The following is a 22,627-nucleotide window of genomic DNA, read 5'->3' on the forward strand; positions in this document are numbered from 1 at the left end:
GTAGCATGTAGGTCCTGGTGCTGTACTGCCTCAGCAACCCCAGCTCTGGCCTGGAGATCCTTTCACATCCAAAAAATTAAACCCTGGCCTCACCAGGTGCAGTCAAGAAAATAACTTTTTTTTAAATAAAAAAAGCAAGTAACTGATGTAAGAGTTTGGCTTTACTGAATCAGCCAAGAGCCCAGGAGCCCCAGACTGGTGCATGGCTCCGCACAGAGGGTGATATGCTGTGAGCCCTCAGGTGCACAGAGCTCCACAGTCTGCCCATGGTCTGCAAAGGAGATAACACATTTTTAAAAGCAATATCCCCCCCAAAATGGGAAATAATTGTTATTTGCCATGCTGTTCTTCTTTCTGCTAGTAAAGAAGGAACCATCTTGCATCATGTGCTCCTGTTCAAATCACCCAAGATGCTACCATTCAGCTCAGTGAGTAATCTGAAATGTTGTCTGAGAAGCAGCATGTGGCAGCAGCCTGAGGTTAGTCACCTGTGGTCACCCCTGGGAGAAACAATTGCAGAGGCTCATTTTGGGAAACGTTTGCTAGTACTGAGATAGGTGACACTCTTACTGTAGAGGAATGTCAGCTGGAGAGAAACACTTTAGGCACTTGGTCACTTGAGCATTGGTACAAGCCCTTCAGGTGTTTGTTTCAGCCCAGTTGTGGTGGCATCTCCCAGCCATGCTGGCCGTGGCTGCCAGAGCAGGTTAGCTGTGACAGCTGAGCTTCAGAGATTGTTCTGATAAATTTAGATGTGAGAAAGATGGACAAGATAGAAGGGAGACAGAGGGACCCAACTTTTAGTAAGGATATTCAACTTCATTGTCAGGAGGGGAGGAGTCTGAGAAGAACTACAACAACCTATGTGGATACTTGCAGATGTGCAGACCAGCCATAGTCTCTCCCACTCCTTGCTCCTTACATTTGTTAACAATTAAATTTGATCCATGGCAGCTGCAGGCTGCTGAAACAGGCTGGACAGAAAGGAGAGAAGCATGTCACAGGATGGTTTCAGGGAAACTGCCCTAGATACCTACTCTCATTGAGTTTGTCAATGGCCAGCTTGTCTGTCATCTCAGCTCCCATCCTCCAACTCACACCCAGCCCTCCACTTTGCAGTGATTTATGTCTGTGCTTCCCTTTAAATCAATGAACTGAGGAAAAAAAAAAAAACAAAAACAAACAAACGAACAAAAAAACCAATACAGAAAATAAGGTTTACTATGTTTGTAAATGTGTAAAATCTGGAGACCTTCCTGGTCTTTCTTCTCTGGGCTTTCCACTGCTGCAGGCAGTGAGGCTCAGCAGCACTCTCAGGGGAGCAGAGGGGGCATGATGACCACAGCAAGTCATTTTGTCTTTCCATTTGACTTCCCTACACATACGTAGAGATAATGACACTCTTTTCCTCTGTAGACTACTTTTAAGACCTCAGGATGAAAATGACTATTCAAAGGCATTAATTGTTAGTGAACAATAAACGGCACAAAATTGTTCAGCTCTTATTTGGAGCTTTCAAGTGTATTTTTGAAACACTATTCCTGAAGGAAGTTTTTTTTCCAACAGCCCTAATCTGGGAGTTTTCTGTTTGCTCCTCCCTCCTTTATCTGGTATTTCTTGTTTTCCATTTGTGCAGGAAACACCAGGGCCTGGAAACTATACACCCACATAGTGGTTTCCAAAGCAGTGATGAACTGCTGCTTGTTCGGGTCATGAGCACCACACCTCCTTCAGCATGTGAAATATGGGGAGGAATATGAGGGGGAAGGCAATGTCCCTTGTCTTCAGGCACGATTTCTCACCCCACTGTGCTTACAGTTCACCACTCACCTGTCTGTCCTAAACAGCACTGTCAGGGGGTGCATGTGGCTATAGAGTGGCCAGCTGGGTGCCCTCTGTGGTGGTAGGAGTTGGCAGCTGGCCTTGGGGGCTTGCTTGGGGTGTCCCTTAGCCAGGATTGTATGGTTTTACTTTCTGGCCCTAGCTCAGGATTGTACTTAGGTCAAAGAATAATTTAAAGTATTGACTTCAGTGGGAATTCTTGTGCTCTGAGGGCTGTGCATGCGTTAAAAGTCTTTGTGTTGGGCTGTGGCACGAATGGCACTCTATGCTGGTTAAGGTTGCTGAAGTGTTTTTTGTTCTCCTTTTGTTCCATCTCTGGCACTTTACATTTGCTTATAACTTTCTGATACTTCATGTGTCAAGTTGAGCTGCTATAGATAGTTTCCTTTTGAGAATGGCTTCATGCATGGGTGTCTGAGGAAAACCAGTTCAGCCATTTTAGAGAAGGAATGCCCTTTATTTCCATGTTCTGGCTTTAAAATTTCAGAAATGCTTTCAAAACCATATATGTTCCCAGCTGGAGGCCAGTCGTGCATGGTGCAAGGACTTTCTTTTCTGAGATCCCCGAGACTGAACATTTCATATGCATGCTAAGTTTATCTCTTTTTCATTTGTTTTTAGGTGTTTTCTTGAAGAAATGTTAAAAATTATTCATGGGATGGTACTGGTGTGCTGTGTTTCCAGCATGGATAAGGCCTTCTGTTTCTGCTCATGTGAGTGAGATAAATAACTGGGCCTTAATACTGAAAGCAAAGTGGGATATATTTGAAGTAAACTGTATAATAAGCTCTTGTATTAAATTCATCTCTTTTGCTCTTGCTGAAATTTAAAATGTTATAACTATGTAGGCCACTCTGAAAGTAATGCCTCCTATTCATTTTCACAGACACTACAGCACAACAACACAGTTTGATAGAGGAAGTTCTCAGCTACAAAAAACTGTTTTTCAACACAGTCATCACCATTAGCTGAGCATTTTTACTGGTGATGAACAAGAGCCTGCATGCTGCGCTCATGAAAGCCTGCGCCAGTGAAGGTGACCCACTGTTTCACAGCTGCTATGATGGCATCATTGCTGGAGAAATGTTGTCCACACAGTTCAGCTTTCACTATGCCCAAATCCACTGTTTGGTCTTCATAAACATTCAAACAAGTGTCAGTGAATGTCAGTAGGTGCCATTTTTTTAGTGGTCTGTGGCTTTGGCCTGTGGGGTTTGGGTTGGGTTACTTTGTGCTGCTTCCTGCTACCCGTGGTGTAGTTAATGCAGAGAAAGGGGAAGGAAGGAGAGAGGAGTGAGAGCAAAGAACCTGTGTTCTCAGCACTGTATGCGAGTCTGGCCCTTCGTGGGTGGGAATATGGTTCCAAGAGACAAAAAGTCCTCCTTGTCTCAGATGCTGCTTTACAGCCCTCTTTGGTGACATGGTTTCCTCAGCAGATGTCAACATGGCCCACGCCCAGCCTGCTATTTTGGGATAAACTGGAAGAAATGAAATCTGGAGGCTGTGGTTCCTCCTCAGGCCGCCCCATGCCCAGGAGAAAGCTGTTGTTGCTGTGTTGCTCCTCTTCGTTATGGAAAGATGGGCAAAAAGAGGGTGGAGTGGGTAGGTGGAGTCGCCTCCAAGGAGAGCGAAGACAAATGGAGAAATGCAGGGGTGGGAAAGCTGCCTTTATCAGGCATGATACATCTCCCTTTGATTGAGGCACATCAAAGCAGAGAGCTGCAACATCTTCTAGCATGTCTTACTTCAATCTATCACCACAGAGTTGGGTCAGCCCAGAGCAGGCTTGACCCTTGTGTCAGGTGGCTCTGGGAAATGTTCCTCCCAAGGGACGAACAAGGCCTTTGCAGCAGGGATTTATCCGCAGTGGCGTGACTGGCTCTGGTAATCAGTAACTAGCTAAGGATAGAGGAGTGGCACTTGTGCACGTGAACCATTTTAAATATTGGAAATAGTGTGGACTTGTGCATACCAACCAATTCTGCCTGTGCCCTGTTGGTATTTCTTCCAGCACGGTGCTTCTGAACGGGTAGGGGAAGAGACTTGCTGTTGGGATGTGCATGCTTCCAGGCTGGCCTGCAGTTCTGGGCAGCTAGTAAGGAAACACCCCTGTTATTTTAGCCCCCATTCTGTGCCCTGTTGCTTATCATGGACAAATTGCATTCTTTGCTAGCAAGCCCAAGCATCACCTGCTAAGACGACAAACACTATGGGAAAGACTGCTTTGGTTTTATAGTGCCTAACCCAGAGGGAACCAATCCCAGCTGGAACTTTGAACTCTCTAGCATTCTGAATAGTTCTAAAGGTTGCTGTTCCTTTGGAAGCCGGGTGAAGCTTGTGCCTTATGGCAGGGGAGAACATGGGTGTCATCGCTTCTGTGTTGTGAGCACATGGTAATATGAGAGGTGTGTGACAGCAGGATTTTGTTGTTCCCCCTATATAATAGATGGCTTTGAAAGGATATTAGGAAAAACTTATTCTCCAAAAGACTGGTGAGGCACTGGAACAGGCTGCACAGGGAGGTGGGTGAGTCACCATCCCTGGAGGTGTTCATGTGAAGATGTGATATTAAGGAAAATGTTTTAGTGGGGAAATATTGGTTGTAGGTATATGGTTGGGCTGGATGACCTTAGAGGACTTTTCCAACCATGGTGATTCTATGATTTTATGACAGGGGCAAGATGCATGGAGATGAGTCTGGTTAAACCTATGCGCCCTTCTGGGCAGATAAATTATGTGCAACTCCTTAATTTTGGAATATGGAAAGGTTTCTTTAACTTGCTTTGTCCATGGAGCTCCTGGTGTACAGCAGTGCTTGTGCCTCACCACCGACCCTTCAGCCACTAACCACCAAAGGCAGACCCTGGCTGGTGCCTGCTCCATGGCTGTCCTTTGCACTCACATTACTTTGTTGTGAATGGACCTGTTGTGCCTGAGTTAATGAGGTGCTGTGAGAAGTGGTTGCTTTGTCCCCTTTCCAAACAAACGGAAGGAAAAGGCTGATGAATATCTCAAGGCAGCAACTTGACCCATAGAGCAATTTTGCAACCAATTATTTTATGCTGGTGCAACCCTAGAATTTCCCTAGGAGTAGGTGAGGTGGTTCAGATGTTCCCTCATCTCCCCTTTGAAAACAAACCTCACAGACTGCAATACAGCTATTCCCACGTTGTAGAGAAAATGCATCTTTTGATAGCTTTAAAATAAACCAATATCGATGTTAAATAGAAGCACTCTGCAGAAATCAGAACATACCAGTGAACTTGGTGACTCCAACCTCCTCCTGCTGCTCCTTGTCTGGACTGTGGCTCCCATCATACTGACATGGCTGCCTTCAAGGCAGTAGGGGGCTCATGGCTGAGTTTTCCTTATAGTTGCTTTCAAATATTTATCTGCACAAGGATAATGTGAAAACTGTGTTGCCTCTTGTCAGGGTTTCAGGAAGGATTTTAATCTCCTGTGCTCCTTCAGCTTGCTGAACACCAATAGAAGTGGCTTATTCCTGCTGGTGCAGGACCAGTGCTCCTGATTACACTCTGACCTAAGCAGGGATGTACTTTGATGGGTTGATGGTTGGAATAGATGATCCTAATAATCTTTCCAACATTAATGATTCCATTATTCTATGCTCTTTGCTTCGTGTTCCCTCCAGTTTGAAGGGCTTTCCATCCTTTACTGTAGCTCTGAACAGGTGCTATGAGTTTTATTGCACCTCTAGCATCCAGCCCTGCTCAGTGTGGGAAAGCGGTCTTTCTCCCTTGAGCCCAAAGATAAAGTGAAATTCATCTTGTCATCTCATCTCATGAAAGGAGCGAGGGAAAGGACAGAACCCAAAGCTCCAGAAAACCACGGTGAGTGCTCCTCAGGACAGTCTTGCTGAGCACCCCTGCCAACTGTGGGGCTGGAGGATGCAGTGGGGTTAGAGAAGCCCATGCACTCACCTGTCTTTCCAGCCCAGTTTTCACACTGTGACTGATACTGGGGAAAATTGCATTCTGGTAGCTGGAAGAGGAAACTTCCCATGCAACATCACTGAGAAGTTCAACCTTGAACCATAAGATACAATCCATTCTGAGGCAGGATAATTGTGCTAAGCTTTGCCCTGTTAACTGCTTGATGGAACACCTGGGTTGGCAGACCTTGAGGTGATTGCTGAAGTCATGTTTAAGATAGCTGAGCTTTTTTTCCAACCCAGGGTTCTTCAGTCAGTGCACGTCTGGTGGTGTCAGGAGAACACCCAGGGCTTGCAGGATGCACACGCACATTGCTCTGCTCCGCGAGGGAGCAGCAGTCATGAAGCCGCGTTGCTCTGAGCCCTGCTGTGTGCTCATCCGTCAACAACCTACTTGGTATGCAAAGATACCTCTTCTGCAGTGAAAAGTCTTTGATTCACCCAGGTCCAGATCGCTTTATTAGCATTGCTAAAATGGAAAGAGCCTCCACCGCTGATAACCTTCTGTTCAGTGGGATCATCTGCTACATATGTGATCCTTGCAGAGATAATCTGGAAAGGTGTGTTTATTGCACTTCAGCAGATAAGGATGTGCCTGGCAGTTTCACAAACATGTCCTTGGTTAGAAGTCTGTTGCTTAGCAATAGTTCAAGATAAGGAATATATAAATCCCTGAGTGCTCAATTTTTAGGTCTTCAGGTGCTCAGAAGAGGGGTGTGTAAAACAGTCGTGCTTTTGTCTAGAGCCCCCAAACATAGTCTTAATCTTTGTTAACCATGAACAGTATCAAATTATCAGAATATGCAAGATGTTCCTCCCTGCATTCAGCCAGTTGCAGAGTAAGCAGGGTAAGCAACCAGCCATGCTCCTTGCCAGGAGATTAGGTGCGGAAAGAGCCCCTCTGACCTACAGGGCCTCCTTTACAGGGTGATGATATGGAGGGAGGCAGGGACTCTTATTTGTTACTTAGGGTGAGAGGGAATAGCCTTAGGTTGCACCAGGGTAGGTTCAGGTTGGACATTAGGAAAAGTTTCTTCTCAGAAAGAACAGTGATGCACTGGCACAGGGAGGTGGTGCTGTCATCCCTGGAGGTGTTCAAGAAACAGGTAGATGTGGCACTGAGGGACAAGGTTAGTGGGCACGGTGGGGATGGGCTGGAGTTGGACTGGATGATTTTAGTGGTCTTTTCCAATCTTAATAGTATGTAATAGAATAGAACTTTCTGCTTCTGTGCATGCAATCCATGTAGCTTCTGTAGCCAGAGGTCACCTCAGGTCTGTCACCTATGATGCCTGGTGACCATCAGTCACTGATTCACCTCACAAGCTAAGGGAAACCTTCTGATGGTGGTTCCACATGGCTTATATCGCACAGACCATGTCCACAGCTGGGGCTGATCTCACCTAACAAAGAACCTGCTTCTGTCCCATAGCCATAGGTCACCTGTTTTCACTCCTGTTTCCTGAGCAGTTCTCTCCACCCTCTGTTCTGTCCCTGGCGCTTCCAAGCAATGTGGCTGGGGAGGTGATGAGCCACGCTGTTGCTCCTAGCAGAAGGCTCACACAGAGCTCTTGTGCTCTGCCAGCTCCTCCTCCATGCGAGAGGCAGGAGCTAAGAGCTGCATGAACTTGGCAGCAGCACCAGGTTTGAACTGACTTGACACATTGGATGCAAATAGAGTCATAAAGTATATGTGGCAGCGTGATGCATATTAAAGTGATCCGGGGGGTAGTGTTTCCAGTGACTGTATTCTTAGTAACGGGGAGAAGCGATCTTCCCACCTTAGCTGCGAGTTGCGATGCCCACCGAGGGGCTGTTGGGAGCTGGGGACCGTGCTGGCCCTAAAGCAGGGTTTGAAGGCCTGAGTCCTGCTCGGCCCTGTGCCCGCTGTCCTCAGAGGCTCCGTGCTGCAGGCCCAGGGCAAGCGCTGGCTCCTCTTGGAGCTCCCAGCAGCATGTAGGAAAACATGCCCGAGAAATGACTGCATTCCCTTGGGAGTGAGGAAGGACCAACCCGGCTAAAATGGGAGGAGAATATTTTATATCCAGGCAGTTAGTAACGCTTTATTTGGAAGAACAGCGCTGTTTGCCTGGTGCTTCTCGGAGCTTTGGCTTAATATTAAAATGACCTCTGCACAAACGTTCCCGTGCCGCTTCCCAGAGGAGAAGGCAGAAGTTACAGCTCTTTCCATCAGCTCTCTCCTTGGCGCAGAGCTCACAGCCCAGGCTGGAGCCCGGACACAGTGGCAGCATCTCAATTGCTCATGGCACACCTGATGTCTGGAGGCCCCATGGCAGGGCTTTGTGGCCCAAACCCTTCTGCAGCAGGGTCACTGAGAGCAGGCTGGTCCCATGCACTGTTGGCTGTTTCCAGGGGTGTGTACCCTGTGGCCTATTGGGACAACCTATTCCAGTGCTTCTCCATACTCATTGCAAGAAGTTTGAGTTCATGTTAAAATGGAATTTCTTGTGCTTCACTGCCACAACCAACATGCCTGCATCTGAGTCACGCCAGGAGCCCAGAGAAGGCCGAAAAAGTCTGCCTTCCTGCTGTGCAGCTCCTTGGTGCAGCTTGTCCCCGAGTCAGCTGTCTGCTTGTGCCTCCTGCAGGCAGAAGGTTGGCAGAAGGATGGGTTTAAATGCCTACTCATATTCTTGTGAGCATACGAGATCATATGTAAAGCCTCACTTGTAGCACAGGCTCATTACTCAGTGTGTGCTTTACAATCTCTGGTTGCAGGGTTCAGGACTACCTTTGCTCTCTACTGCCAATGTCAAGGTGCCAATGAAGGCATCTCGGTCATGCCTTGTCCCTTCTGTAAGTTACTGCTTAACCTGGTAGGAATACTATTATCTTACGGCCTCTAACACCCAAGAACATCAACGTTCGGGCTGTAAGAGCTCTCTCCTTTGCATTCTCCTGGGAAGGTTTGGTCGTGGCGTTTACTTCTGCTGTACCCAATCTCTCCAAATACATCCCCAACTTTCCTGTCTCTACCTCAAGCGCTCTGTGCTGGAGCCCGGAATAGCAGCTGTTGCCTCTCGTGTTAACTGAGAGGAGCACAGGACACTGAGGCGTCTGGTTTCTCATCACTTACGGGCTGGATAAAAGTATCTCTTGTACTGACTAGTCCATCAAATATGAATGATGCAGATAGAGTGGCTGTTTACACACAGTGATCTATTTTAGTTAAATTGAAAACACACACAGGGGAGTGTTTCAGCTTTGTGGATAGGAAACACTGGAAACGTGTTTGTTTTGTTTTGTCTCTTCTGCTTGCCAGGGACGGTTGTTTCTCAGGAGTGCTCGGCCTGCAGATGGGAGAGGAGGACAGATGAGCAGGTAGCTCTCACTGCCCAAACACGTCTCACGGAACCGAGGACGAGGTGCTGGCCTCCCTTTATCACTGTAATTTTACCTTAATGCTCACATCTTTTGCATAGCATTAATGAGAGCATTTACAAAGCTGGTCCCTCTGGAGGATGACAGCAATTGTTTTGCTCCATGTTTAATGGCTTCCTCTCCCTCTGGACTCCGTGCCAGTGCATGCTGTAACGAGCAAGCTCTGGAAGAGCATTATAGCCTCCCTTCATCTATTAGGACACTTTTTACAAAGAAATCTATTTTGCGCCACCATGAATGACACCAACACACAAATTAAAGACACAGACGCAACAACCGCACACAGAGAGCGTTGTCTGCAGCAAACTCATTAGCAGAATGAATTACTCTGAAGAAAATCACTTAACCTTTGCAGATTTCCCGGTACCGTGTTTATTAATGCCATGGCTTTGTTTTGAGGTAACATCTCTGTGCTATCTGCAAACATGCTCCAGATTTGAAAATTAATGTTACAACATTAAGGCTGCCTCTGAAAGTGCTAATTATATAGAAAGTAAAATGTGAGTTCTTGTCTGCTCTCCCAAACCTGCCATGTGCAAAGGCTTCTGAAACCAGAACCGAGCAATGCAGAGCTAAGCTTATTTTGGGGAAGGGAAGATGAAAGGAAACAAGATGAAGGGCTTTGGTTTCCATGGGTAAATGTAGATGGCAAGCAGGAAGCTTTCCTGCACCGCCCTCATGCAGGGCTCTGTGGTGAACGTTTTGCTGGGGAAAATATTTCTCCAGCAGCAAATTGAGATGAGGGAGCAGAGCAGCTTCTTTGGCAAAGGCTCTGCTTTGGTTAGAGAACAATGCTCAGACTGCACAGGGTTCCATCAGGAAGGCTGCTAGCAGGAACATGGCAGCTCTGCTAATTCTGCAAGGAGTCCCAAACAGGATGCATCAGGAATAGCATGCTCGGGGCTGAGCAGCCCGTGTAGAAACACCGCTGCAGGAAGCTGTGTGTGTGCAGGAGGGGAGGTGCTCTCAGCGGCAATGCATCCCTGAGGCTTCATATGGTATTTCTGTGCTCAGCTGGTGATTGCTCACTGCCAATTCTGTGGTACCTCAACGGCAGCACCACGATGGCTGTCCCGCTTGGTGTGATGGGTAATGGGGAGCAGCAGCTGCATGTCAGTGGGGTGACTTGCTGGGCAGCGTGCTGCTGGCAACATCATGCAGGCCTGGGGCTGCAAAACAAAACCAATGGAAAGAAAAACTGGTTCAGACTCATTTCAGGGACATGCTCATGGAAATGAAAGCAGATTGGCAATTCTGATGAGGACTGATATTCCCTGAAAATGCTGCATTCATGAGCTGTGGGGTCTGATGCTGCTCCTGTGACACAGAGTTAATTCTACTTCTGCCGGGAGAATGCGTGTCATTGTTTGCTGGGTGTTATCACCCTTATTAATATATTAATAATTGCAACCCTGCAGAGCACATTAGTGGAGGACGAAGGTTGTTGACTCCTACTGATACACTCCAGGTGACAGTGGTAGAAATGCCATGAAAACTTTGGCCTTGAGGGGAAAGTGTCAGCAAAAGGCTGCTTGGAGTAATAGCACCAATCGCACAGGCCATGCTGTCCTGAAATGAAAAGACAGGCAGTGTTAACCTGGCTGAGCCCCAAGCCTCCTCAAAGGGCTGGAGCCCTGAACTGCCTGAAAATGAGGCACCTGGGTGATGCTGGTCCTGGAGCATGCTTGCACAGTCAGCATCACTGAGCTTTGTAACTAATGAGTGAGAGAGTAAGTAGGAAAAAGCCAGTATTTGCTGCTTCTGTACATCAGCGTCATCTGTCACTTAATCCTTTAACCTTTCTATCTAGACGCTGTGGATTCCTTGCAGCATACTCACTGGCAGGGAAAGGAGGATTGGGTACAGGGGTGTCACAAATACTGCCAGAGAAGGGAGCAGGTCTGAAAAGGAGCATGGGGGGAGGCAAGGTGAAGGCATTTCACTTGCTGCAAGAAAATAGCTTGCAAGAAACTGCTAATTTAGCGAGGTTGTGAATCAACAGATTCAGTCTCCTGTGAATGATGTGAACACTCATATTTATTGCTGTAGGCTGTAACAGGTTAACTCTGCATATCGAGATCAGGAGATTTCTCAAGAGCAATATGAAGTGTTTCACATATGGGCTGATCAACTGAAGTGTGGATTCTGTAAAAGCTCCTGATCCAAAAGCTCCAATTTGCAGTGACAAACAGAGCAAGGTTATTTATTGCTGGCAGAGGCTTGCAAGAACATACATTGCACCAACTTAGCCTTCTTCAGTAGAGGCAAGAGAGGACAAGGTGGTACTAAGGTAGATTAGCGGCACCTCATCCTTTCTGCAAGAAAAAGACAAACATGAATTTTAGACTTGCTGTTCCAGTGAAACCAGATCAGCCCTCATTTTGAAACAGAGGCCACTGTCCTGCAGTTAAGTAACTTGAAGCTAAAACAAAACGCTGTGCATCTTACCAGTGTTCTCTTATCACAAATGTGTATTTCCTAACTGTAAAAAAAAGAGTCAGGTCTTGAACAGAAAGGTTTCCCAGACACTGAACATCTCTTTATATTTTTGTTTTTGTATAGTGACGTTGCAGAGCTCCTCGTCTCTTGATGAGTATTTGTGTTTCCATTGTAAGTTAGTAACAGTGCCATTCCTTCATGTGGAACGATAGGACACACAGCTGGCATTTTGGTTCTCCTGTTAGTCATCAACACGAGTGAAAAGATACATACATGAGTTGGAGAAATTGGATCCACTGTCAGATCTGTTGATCAGATATTCAGAGAGGTATGAGTTGAATAAGTTTCTCAGCAGTGTAAAAGAGCTTTTAGTCCCTAATTCCATAGTGAATGTAAGACATATCCTCTAGCTGCTCTTTCACAAAGCATGCACGCTCCTTGTTTTTACAGACACTTGGATTTTGTTTTCTTCTTTTTCTTTAAGCTCCTCCATACACACACATTCTCATCTCCCACCTAACCCTCCCAAACTCAATCATCTCTGTGCATGATTGACCTAAGTGATCACCATGGTTTCCAATTCAATTTGGGTCCCCAAAGAGGACTTTTAATTAAGAAGCTCTAATAGGATCTGGACGAAAATGCGTAAGTCACTGGTCTTCAGGCTGAGAGCTGCAGATCCCGGGGGTGTCTGTGGCTAACTAGCGAGGGGCCCTAAACATGTCTCTTTCAGAAAGGTCATATCCTACATGGAAATCTACATAAGTGTATCCTGCAGATCCAGATACCTGTGGGAAAATTCCTAGGGATCGCTAGAGCCTAAAGGATTCTGTAATAGGCTGCTGCTGAGCAGTGAGAGGAAGGCGGGACTGCATCGGAGTGGCTGTGTGTGATGCTGCAGTGTGTCCAAGTAGGCATTTGAGCAGGCCAGGCTTTAATCACCATCGCCTGAACTGCAGATGTGTACATGGATGGGATTTCCAAAAGCACTTGGTATTGGTCCATATTTATTTTGGCAGGTGCAATCCCACCTTGTGAAGCAGTATGTGCTGGTGTTTACTCAGCAGCTCTCAGTAACTGCTAGAAAACAACCTGTAGCTGTGGGATGTAGTGTGTGGTGCAGAAGCACTCAGAGAAGCTTTCACAGCAGGAACTTGAGCTTTGGCCACATATAGGAATAAGGGGTGGGACTGGAATGCACTTTTGAACTCTTTCAAGCACAGTATATGCTGAGAAGAAAAGTTCCAGAGAACAGGAGCTGTACTTAAACTTGAGATAACTTCGGTGAATAGTTCTTGGCTGGGAGACAAAATGGAAAATTTAAACGTTGTCTGTAGATTGTTTCAGGATTAAACATCTTGAATTTTTGTTTCAAAATGTTCTCCCTTCTGGCAATTCTCTCAAAACTTCTGGTCATATAAATCTGAGTTATTGAAGATAGTGCTTGAGGACTCCTGTCAGAACAATAGTTTGTTTAATTGGAAAATTTTTGTAAGCTCTATTTGGTTGAAAATCTCTGAAGTTTTCCTTTGGAATGTAGCTTGAAACAAACGATTTTCTTTCAGCTTATTACTTCTCGCTCAGCAGTTTGTACAGAAAGTGCTTTGCAAGTACCCAAAGGGGATGATGGGAAGTTGAAAAAGAGAAAAAATCCACACATAAAAGGCTCGGTGGTAAGCGAGCCCCTCAGCACAGCAGCACTCAGGGTCCAGATATGACTGCCTGTGCTGAGCTGCCTGTGCCTTCCTGGCAGCATCAACCTGTGCGTCTTGTGTATGTTGTTCTAGGGATGGATAGATAGATAGATAGATAGATAGATAGATAGATAGATAGATAGATATAGGGGAGGAGGGCACACAGCCTGCACTGATGTAACATGGCAGTGGGGGCCTCCCTCATAGAATCATTAAGGTTGGAAAAGACCTCTAAATCATCCAACTCAACCCCAGCCCACCCCCACCGTACCCACTGACCATGTCTCTCAGTGCCACATCCACACGGTTCTTGAACACCTCCAGGGATGGGGACACCACCACCTTCCCGGGCAGCCTGTGCCAGTGCCCTCAGCTCCATTGCCGTACAGGAGAGGCGACAGCTGCAGGGCATGAGCCCACAGTGTGGACTGAGGGGGAACGGTGTTGTGCTGCCACCACAACATGGCCGCATTCCCACCATGACATGGCCGCCAGAGGCAGGCAGCACTGCCCTGGGGCAGGAGCAAGGCCCCAAACCCAGAAGCAGCAGTGTCAGCCATTTTGCAGAGAGAAACAGTCCTCTCAGCTCCCAACAGGCTTGGTTTTCCATTCTCTTCAAAGGAGGATGTGGTGCCTCTCTCACTGCCCTCGGAAAAACCCTTCACATCCTCCAAGGAGGTGTAAGAGCAGCACCATTGTAACTGGGAAATGAATTAGTTGCTTTCTTGGTTTGGCAGCTTCCTGTTTCGGAAACATGAGATAACAGCTCCAATTTCTCTTTGCTGTCAGCTCAGAAGGGAACCCAGGGCTGCACACCCCCTCGCGTGGCAGCGGCCCATTTGCTAATTGTCCCTTCCAGACAATGTCACATACACTGACAGAACCACCTCTAACCCACACCACCCAGCAAATCACTACAGCCCTGAACTCCCGTCCTTCTGAAACAACAGCCGGCACCACGCGCTCAGCCGGCGTGTGCTGGCCTCTCTCACGGCACAGCCACACAGAGGACTGCTCGTTGCTGATTAATTTGTGACCATGCCAGTTTCCAGACATAAGTCTGGTAGCGCAGGCAGCTGCATTAATGAAAAAGATGTCTGATTTGCCACACATGATATAATGGATCTTTGCTTCAAGGACTGTGCTGCCCTTTGAAAGTTAATGAGAGCCGGGTGCGGCAGTGGCATTGCCATGGGCATGCTGCAGGAGAGTGGTCCTGGTGCTGTCACAATGCTTTTGGCTCCCCAGCCGTGGTGCGAGGAGGAGAATTCAGGTTCAGAGCAGCCTTCGCAGCCAAGATGCCATCGAGGATCTGCTCCACAATCTGGTTTTGTGTGTTCCTGTCAGAAGTGCTGGTAATGCTGGGCTTTGCCTCTGCGAGAGCTTTTCGGTAAAGAAAATGTCTTCTTCACGATTTCGTGATTCCTCTTTTGCTTCTTTAGGACACATCTCTGCATGTCATTTCTGTTCTGTAAATGTGAGATGTTCTGTCACAGAATCACAGGATCACAGAATGGCCAGGGTTGGAAGGAACCTCAAGGATCATGAATCTCCAACCCCCCTGCCACATGAAGGGCCACCAACCTCCTCGTTTAATGCTAAACCAGGCTGCCCAGGGCCCCATCCTGGCCTGCCTACCTGCTTGCCTTCCAGCCAAAGGATCCAGCTGCTACACCAGCTTTACACGGTATCAGAGCTGGAGGGGGTCAGCTCAGCAGACTTAGAGGAATGACCTGCAAGGGTACTTCCTCCATAATTCAACACTTGCACGACCTGGAGCACTGAGAAAACCTTCGAGTCTGGCCCTTCAACTGGTGGACCTGTGATGTTTTTGGCTTTGAGATGCGGCTCTTAATTTTGGAAATGACATCAGAAGAAATTGGTTGGACAGCCAGAGCTCAGTTAAATGCTACAGTGGCTGCAAATGACAAATACACAAACCAGCGATAGGTACCTACTTCTACCTTCTCAAGTAGCAGTCTTTAAGATCAGTGGGTTATGAGCATTTTATTTTCTCTGCTACACAGAGTGGCTCAGGCACACTGAGGGGGATGTGGCACCTCCTGAGGGATGTGTTTGAAGACAGAGCCAATGTTGCTGCTTTTGTGCAAGTGAGCATATGGGCAGCAGCAGTGCTTCCCATCGCCTCCCTCACTGCTCATGGAACTGCTGAACATCCCGGTGTCACACCAGGTAGGACTCCAGCACAGTATCTGAGTTAGTCTTTCCAGTAATCAATGACTTCAATTTCCAGTTTTTAAGATTTTGTCGCAACCACCCAAGGACTTAACCCCACTGTTGCTGTAGAGAAACTTTGTCCTGCCTGAGTTGTACTGAATGCACTTAGAACCCGGAGCAGCCAGCTATGAAGAGCTGCTCTTCAAAATCCCTTCCCTTAATCCAGGTATGAAACCAAGGCCCTGGCTTTTTAAGAAGGCCCTTTGAAGCCTGCCCAACAGACTGATGTGTGAATGCTCTGGAAGCTCTTGAATGAAGACAGTTATTTCCAAACAGCCACAGGAGTAACTGACTGTAGCAAACGGATGATTAATGGCATCATGGCCAAAGTAAGGTGAGCCCCTAAACTTGATGGCGTTGTATTTGCATATGACCTTGATGTTAGAGTTTATTTTTACGGGAATAAGTACAAGAAAAGCATGATGCTTGCTTAAATCTGCATAAATTCAAACACTGAGGCCACAACGATCCTTTTTCCTGGCTCTGGTCCTCTCTGAAAGAAGTCTACTTGCATGCTCATTCTCAGCTTTCCCATGAACTACAGGGTGTAGGCCAAAATGCCCTTTGCAACTGGTAACTTGCTGGGCACACTAGGTTCCAGTTAATGTACCAAATAGTTGTTTCATAAGGCCTGAAATAGCAGTGGAATGAATATATTAGAAGTACTGAAATCAGCAGGAAATAACTGTGCACTAGGAGCTTTTCTTTTTTTTTTCCACAGGATCAGTTTTATTCATCTGGTGAGTGTCTTACAACAAGAAAAAATGTTAGGTTACATGGAAAAACAACAGCCACAACCATGTTAACAGTATTCGGGTGGCACTGCTGAGTATGAAACACCTTTTACGTGCCAAAGGCAGAGTGCCTCTCTGTCCAGGTCAAAGAGGCTCCTGAGCCAGCACTCACTGCTATGCAATGGTGTCATGCTGTGGTCCCCTTCGGCGCCTTCAGCTACAGACTGGTATGTTTCTTGGGGGGAGAAAGAGCTAACATCTTGCAGAACCAAACAACAACCTAGTATCAGAGAGACCACTGCCTGCAGCCAGGCTAAGGGAACGGCTGGCTGGCTGATTGGTTCAGTCAGCAAAAGCAAAGGGGCACAGGGAGGGAGAGGAGTTGCAGCTACACCCACTCCTTGCATAATTGTCCAATGTGCCTGTAATACAATGCAGCCAAAGGCAATTAGCACTGCTCTGGGGAGCCTTCCCTTCCTCGGCTGAATTGCAGCTATCAAATCTCAGTGGGTTTGGTTGGAAAAAAGATCATGTCAGCGATCTCTTTTCACCCCAAAGGATTGCTTCTTGCCCTATTGTCACTAAAATGAAATAAAATAGCCAAGCTCCACCTTTACCAAGGCTCTCCAAAAATCCAAAGACGGGACTTCTCAGGGATAAAGTAGCTGCAATTCAAGCTGCAGCAGTCAGTGCCGTGCCTACTCTGGTTCTCAGCCAGTGAATTTTAAAGTAAACACCCTCCAGGACTGTTCTCCATTTGGATTTATTAGTCATTACCAAGAAAAGATAATTAGTACTTCTGAAACGTTGTGATAATCAGTGGCGTGAACTGTTACCAATAGAAACGGATTGGGGTACTCACGGAGTGTAGGAATATGGCATTGCTGCCATGTTCTGCACAGTGAGCACACCGGAGGGCAGGGCCTCCACTGGGGGAATTCTCACAGACACCGCCAACTGGTGCCAGCTCATGGGGGCTAAGGCAGGGAGGGGGCTGCTCCTTGGCTGTGGGGCTTCTCCTTTCATCCACCTACAGGCAGATTCCTTTTTGTGACCAGATGCAAACCTCGTTGATTAAAGGCAATGGAAAGTATTGCTCCTTCACTGTGCAACAGCAAAACAGGAGCTAATTACATTCTTTTTGTGTGCACCCTGCCAACTCAAAGGAAAAAAAAAAGCCTTGTAGTGAGGGGAAAGGGATTGGGATCTACCTGCATCCTTCAGGCAGTGATACAATATTACTCTCCTTCTTACAAACTAATGACAAAACTGTTGGACTCCAGTCAGTGCTAAGGCTCCAGAATCAGTACTTCCCTTGTTGTTCCCTAAACTTCCATTATTTATAATCATCAGCATGAGGGATGGGATATAAGCCTCATGTGCTTAGTCTAAAACCCTGAGCAGTAAGATGCTGGGTTTCCTGCTATGCAAAGGAGTATTATTTCATCACCTCAGAGAAACGGATCCATTAGATATACCAATGTTGTTATATAAATAAATACTACAATACATAGGCTTGTTTGTAGTCTTTGTTTTTCTGTACCTGGAAGTATGAGCAAAGAACAAATACAGGATCTATCTAAAAACACTTACAAGTCAGTAAATACCACCCTCTTTCCTGCCCTGTGCAGAGCATCTCAGGTCAGCATGATCTCAAGCTCTAAACATGTCAGTATTAAGAAGTATACAGAAATGTACCAGCAATGTCAACACAGTTCCAGTGAACGTGCTTCGTACCTGCTGGGAAATGTCCAGCAAATCTCAGGGCTGAGTCCAAACACAGCACTGAGGCAGAACTTTGCCTGCAGTTGATATAGGGGCTGTGGTGTGCTGAGCAGTGTAGCTCCTATTGCTGCTGATGGGACCTATGTCCTCCTAGGCACACCTCCAGCACAGCCTCTCAGCACTGCAGTTCCAATGGCTGATGCACACCACACAGCTCTCCCAGGAAGGTGACTGCTGTGGAGTTAAATATCATCAAGCCAGAGCTCCCTTTGTGACACTGGTGGCTGCATGGAAACCATGCATGCAGCAGTAACAAGGCCTGTGAGTTTGCTTCTCAGCTGCTGCTGAGAAAATGGGTACCTCCTGCCAGGGCTGGAACTGGATGCATTGCAGACCTCTGCAAACAGCTCCTCGGTCACAGAGACATGCACAGCATGTACTCAAATGGCTGTCTGGTACACAGGCGTTACTATGGCAGTGCCTGACAGACAGATGTTGCAAAGCAGAGCGGTGATGTCAGACCACAGTGACTCTGTGCTGTACAGAAGGCTCACTCCCATGCTGGAACTATGGACCAGAAATAAGTATCGGAGTATAATACCAATCTATCTATATCTACTGAAACCTACTACTTCGAGTCAAACTGCTTCGAGCAGTGAAACTGGGTTTAAAACACCTCGATAACAATTTACATGCCATGTCAACAATGGCACCCTCTTCTCCTACCAGTAGCACAAAGTCAACTTCAGAGCATCCTTCACAGCAAAATCTGTCTCTGCTGTGTCTTTCTGGCTTCACAAATCCATTTAATTGTGGTACTTCAACACCTACTCCTTCCTCTGCTACTGGTGCTACTGCAAATGAGTGATGTGGCTGGGTAACATAGCTCCAAAACAACTGTAAAAATGGCTGATGTTAGGTTTGCTCCTGAGCCTTCAGGACTTGGAAGAGTAACTCCTGTTCATTTGCTGCCTGAGGATATAATGATTTCTGGAAAGAACCACAATACTGGACAGAACTACCGTACGCAGCATGTTTCAGTGCAAACCCACTTAAGAAAAAGTCACAAACATTCTTTGGTCAGAAATGGGCACCTGTCCCAGCTTTTTGCATAGAAAAGCACCCACAGCTCATTTCTGCATCCCCTTTTGCTGTGGGGCTGGCACGTGTGTGCTGTGCTGCAGGGCTACAGGCCTGTCAAACGGGGCTGTGAAGATCAGATCAGCTTAGTGTGAGGTGAGGCAGCTGCCTTGCAGCCTGGCCATGCCAGCCAGCGAGAGGCAAGTGGATTAGGAGCTCTTCAGACAGCTCTAAGATCATTCTTTCATCTGACACAGTGCTCAGCATCAGCCCGCCCCACTGAAGGTGCAGCTCCCTGACTCTGATGTGAAATGCTTGCAGAGAATCCAAGCATTTGGTTGTAGAAGAAAAACAGTTCTTCATATGTGCACGCTGCCTTCAGCATGCTTCCCCTGAACAGACTGCTGCTACCTGTTATATCATGAGAAGGCAGATATGAATGTGTATAGTGCCAGGGACAGCACTGCAGCAGAGCACAAACTGCAGGCACTAAACATTGGTAATCACTTCATTCCTCACTAAAAGTGATGGAATAGGTGATTAACAACAATGAAGTTCAGAGAGTTTACGATACTTCAAGAGAGGCCTTTCAATAAAAATGTAATTGGAGATACATACGTGCCTTTAACACCAGGACAAATGTTAAATGGGTCTTTGGTCTTTCTGCTTTTTTGAATTGTGTTGCTATAGCAGCTCTATAAAAAAAAAAGGCATTTTTAATTTAAATTGATCTAGGCAAATGCCACTCTAAATATATATAAATATATACTGAGTATATGCAGCACGTAAGACAAGGCAGGAAAGACAACCATAATAGCTGAAATAATTTTGTAAATGGTATATACTGCGTGTCTCTATGATTTAATTGTCATTCCATTCCTGTCAGGTCTGTGCGAAGGCAGCCATGTGCTTAAATAAACCTTGGTACATTTGCTGGTGCACTTACTCCTGCTCAGAGCTGGTCTGGCTTTAGCTCAGGGCTTGGAAGCTTTATCTTTGGATTTGGGATTTTATCCTTAATGAAAACTGAAAGGTGCAAGTGCTTTGAACAACTGTATTCCAGCATGAGCTTTTCTACAGTAAATCAGTTCAAACCAACATTTTGAAATAAGTCTTGCTATAAGTTGCTATTAACTTGAACAGGGGGTTAACCAGGCATCTGCGAAGAAAAAAAAAGGCATTATCTCTCTCTGCCTCTTGCAAACTCCTCTGCAGTTAGGCTCGTCTCAGCTAAACATGTTCCCCTGAGCCCCACATTAGAATTATTTTGCTCAATTCCAGGTTACAGTGGCACTTCTGTTGAATCCAGTTTCTTCGCTGCAGATCTTTTTGTTTGTTTATTCAGTGTTCGGCCATGGAATGAAGACACTTCAGAGCTCTCTGGGTATTACAGTGAACGGGATGACAGGACTGCTGGATTCGAGATCCAGAGCAGTAAGAAAGCATTCGACGGCTGCTTCGTTTTTCCCCTGAGCTTGCAAGACCTCCCCTAGGCTGTTCCAGGCCCTGTGGCTGGTGTTCTGGATCCGGATGGCATCTCTGAGGACCTTCTGTGCCAACTCCCTCCGCTCAAGTCTGTTCAGCACCAGGCCCTGCCAACAAACAAGAGACGAGTGGTTAGCAACAGCACTGGCACAGGAGGAGCCCACGCTCCCAGCGGGCCAGGCAGACCCGAGCATGCAGGCACCCTGCCATCTGAGGAGGACCTCCCAGCACTGCAGGAGAAATGAGGGGAGCAGCCAGCTTTTAAGTTCTGCTTTTTGTGATGGTCATCCTTTTGGTTCCGTAATTTAAAACAACAGCTGTGAAGACTAAGCAGCAATGGATCCAGCCCCGCAAGCACTCCTGCTGTGTTAGTGGGAGAGCACATATTGGTATGGTATACTGATATCCATCATGATGCCAGTTACGTGGGGAAAGGCTACAGGCCCTTTAAGCATCCCTCCCTTGTATACAAGCTTCTAATCCTCAGGAACACAGATAGGTTCAATTACACCAGTAGCTAAATTAACTCCTGCATGTCTGGAAAATCCAACGGAGGTAAAGTCCTTCAGCTCCCACAGCCCGACCGTACAGCAAGTCCTTTCCTCAGCACAAAGTGGGCTAGAGGGATGAGGCCCCTTCCAGGGGCAGGCTGTAGCATCACTGGGGCTCCGTCCTCCCATCAGCTGCACTCCAATACAGAGCCTAAAGCAGCGTGGGGGAGAAGGACAGAGGAACCTTGTTTAAAAAGCTGTCCTTAGGGTAAGAAAAGACACAAGTGGGTGTAACCATCTGGAAGGAACAGGAGGTAAAGGATGAAAGAAGTGGTAGGAAGAACATGTTTTCCTATAGGGCTCTCATAGATGCGTCTGAACCCACAAAGCATCTAATGAGCCAGGCTCCCATTTAATTACACAGCACTCAGGCTCACTGAGCCCAGATGGTCACATGGGCTTTGCATGCCACGATGTGTGAGTGGCGTTCTTTTGCTTCCTCCTCAAGGTGCACACACCAGGATGGATGCCTCACCAGTCCCACCCAGATGTGGCCTGTGGAAGAAGCTGTCAGCACTTTCATGTTGCCTGCCAAGAGCTCAGTAGGTTCAGGTGCTGCAACCCTCACAGATGCCATGACCACTATGAGGTGACCTCTCTGGGCAGCTTCACGTAGGGTGTGGTTAAAGGCCTCATCCTACAGGGTGAGGGATGTCCCAGCAGGGCACATCAAACACCCACAACACTGCCAAAGCAACCACCACAGTGCAAGTAAATGGGACTTCGAAACTCGTAAGGGTCTCTCTTAGCATCAAGTTTTATACAGTGCTTGAATTCAGCTCTGTTGTCCATCTCCTGTGTAGAAACAACAGTCCATGCTGGCTGAGGGACTGCAGGGTATACATGTGCTCCTTTCATTGGTATCTCAATCAAAGAGTTCACCAATTCAAAGATTTCTATACCAGAATAACTCAAGGGATGGTATCATGAATATTATTAGTGCAGTAATCAAATAGCAAGTATTGGGAATCTTTTTCATACAAAAGTATAATTTTATTTAGCAAACACAGAAATGTTGTAAAGGGAGATGACTGCCTGACTTCATGCTTTTCCTGAGACTAAGCCATATGTGGACACAGTCAGTCATACATATATAAAGAGAAGCATAAGCTCTGCCCTTAATGGGTCCACTTACTTTTCAAGATGTAAGAAACCCAAAAACTCTCGCAACTAGAACCCAAACTAAATTTCTGATGAAAGAATGGTGGTACTTTCAGAATCAATGCAGATTTTTGTCTTGTTTTGTTTGCTTTTCAGAAAGTGCCAATAGGTGCAAAGTACATTAGCATGACTAAGGCTTGCTAGCCAGTGATATCAGTAATACTGACAGAAGAACACTGCTTCACCAGAGAAAATTAAGAAACACGTGTTTGATCAAATATACGTAATGCAGTGGCAAGTTTCACTGCCTCTTTCTTGCACATAACTTTGACTTGAATATTCAATTCAGAACCAAACTTCAATTCAGGGATTCAGTGGGGATGT

The 22,627-nt window shown here is 46.6% G+C and overlaps 1 protein-coding gene across 3 annotated transcripts in view; it reads right to left on the reverse strand.

Annotated features, from left to right (window-relative positions):
- Positions 1–16,278: 16,278 nt before the first annotated feature.
- The window catches only part of TTC7A (tetratricopeptide repeat domain 7A), a 162,214-nt gene continuing 155,865 nt past the window's right edge, over positions 16,279–22,627 (reverse strand). For all 3 annotated transcript variants that reach the window (XM_042892070.1, XM_042892062.1, XM_042892078.1), the window contains one exon: positions 16,279–20,698. In XM_042892070.1, the coding sequence (XP_042748004.1) occupies positions 20,477–20,698 (222 nt within the window). In that variant the 3' untranslated portion in view covers positions 16,279–20,476. The remainder of the gene's footprint in view (positions 20,699–22,627) is intronic.

This window comes from Lagopus leucura, unplaced genomic scaffold, assembly GCF_019238085.1.
Source record: "Lagopus leucura isolate 7727_CA_CO unplaced genomic scaffold, USGS_WTPT01 Super-Scaffold_73, whole genome shotgun sequence".
Classification (NCBI taxonomy): domain Eukaryota; kingdom Metazoa; phylum Chordata; class Aves; order Galliformes; family Phasianidae; genus Lagopus; species Lagopus leucura.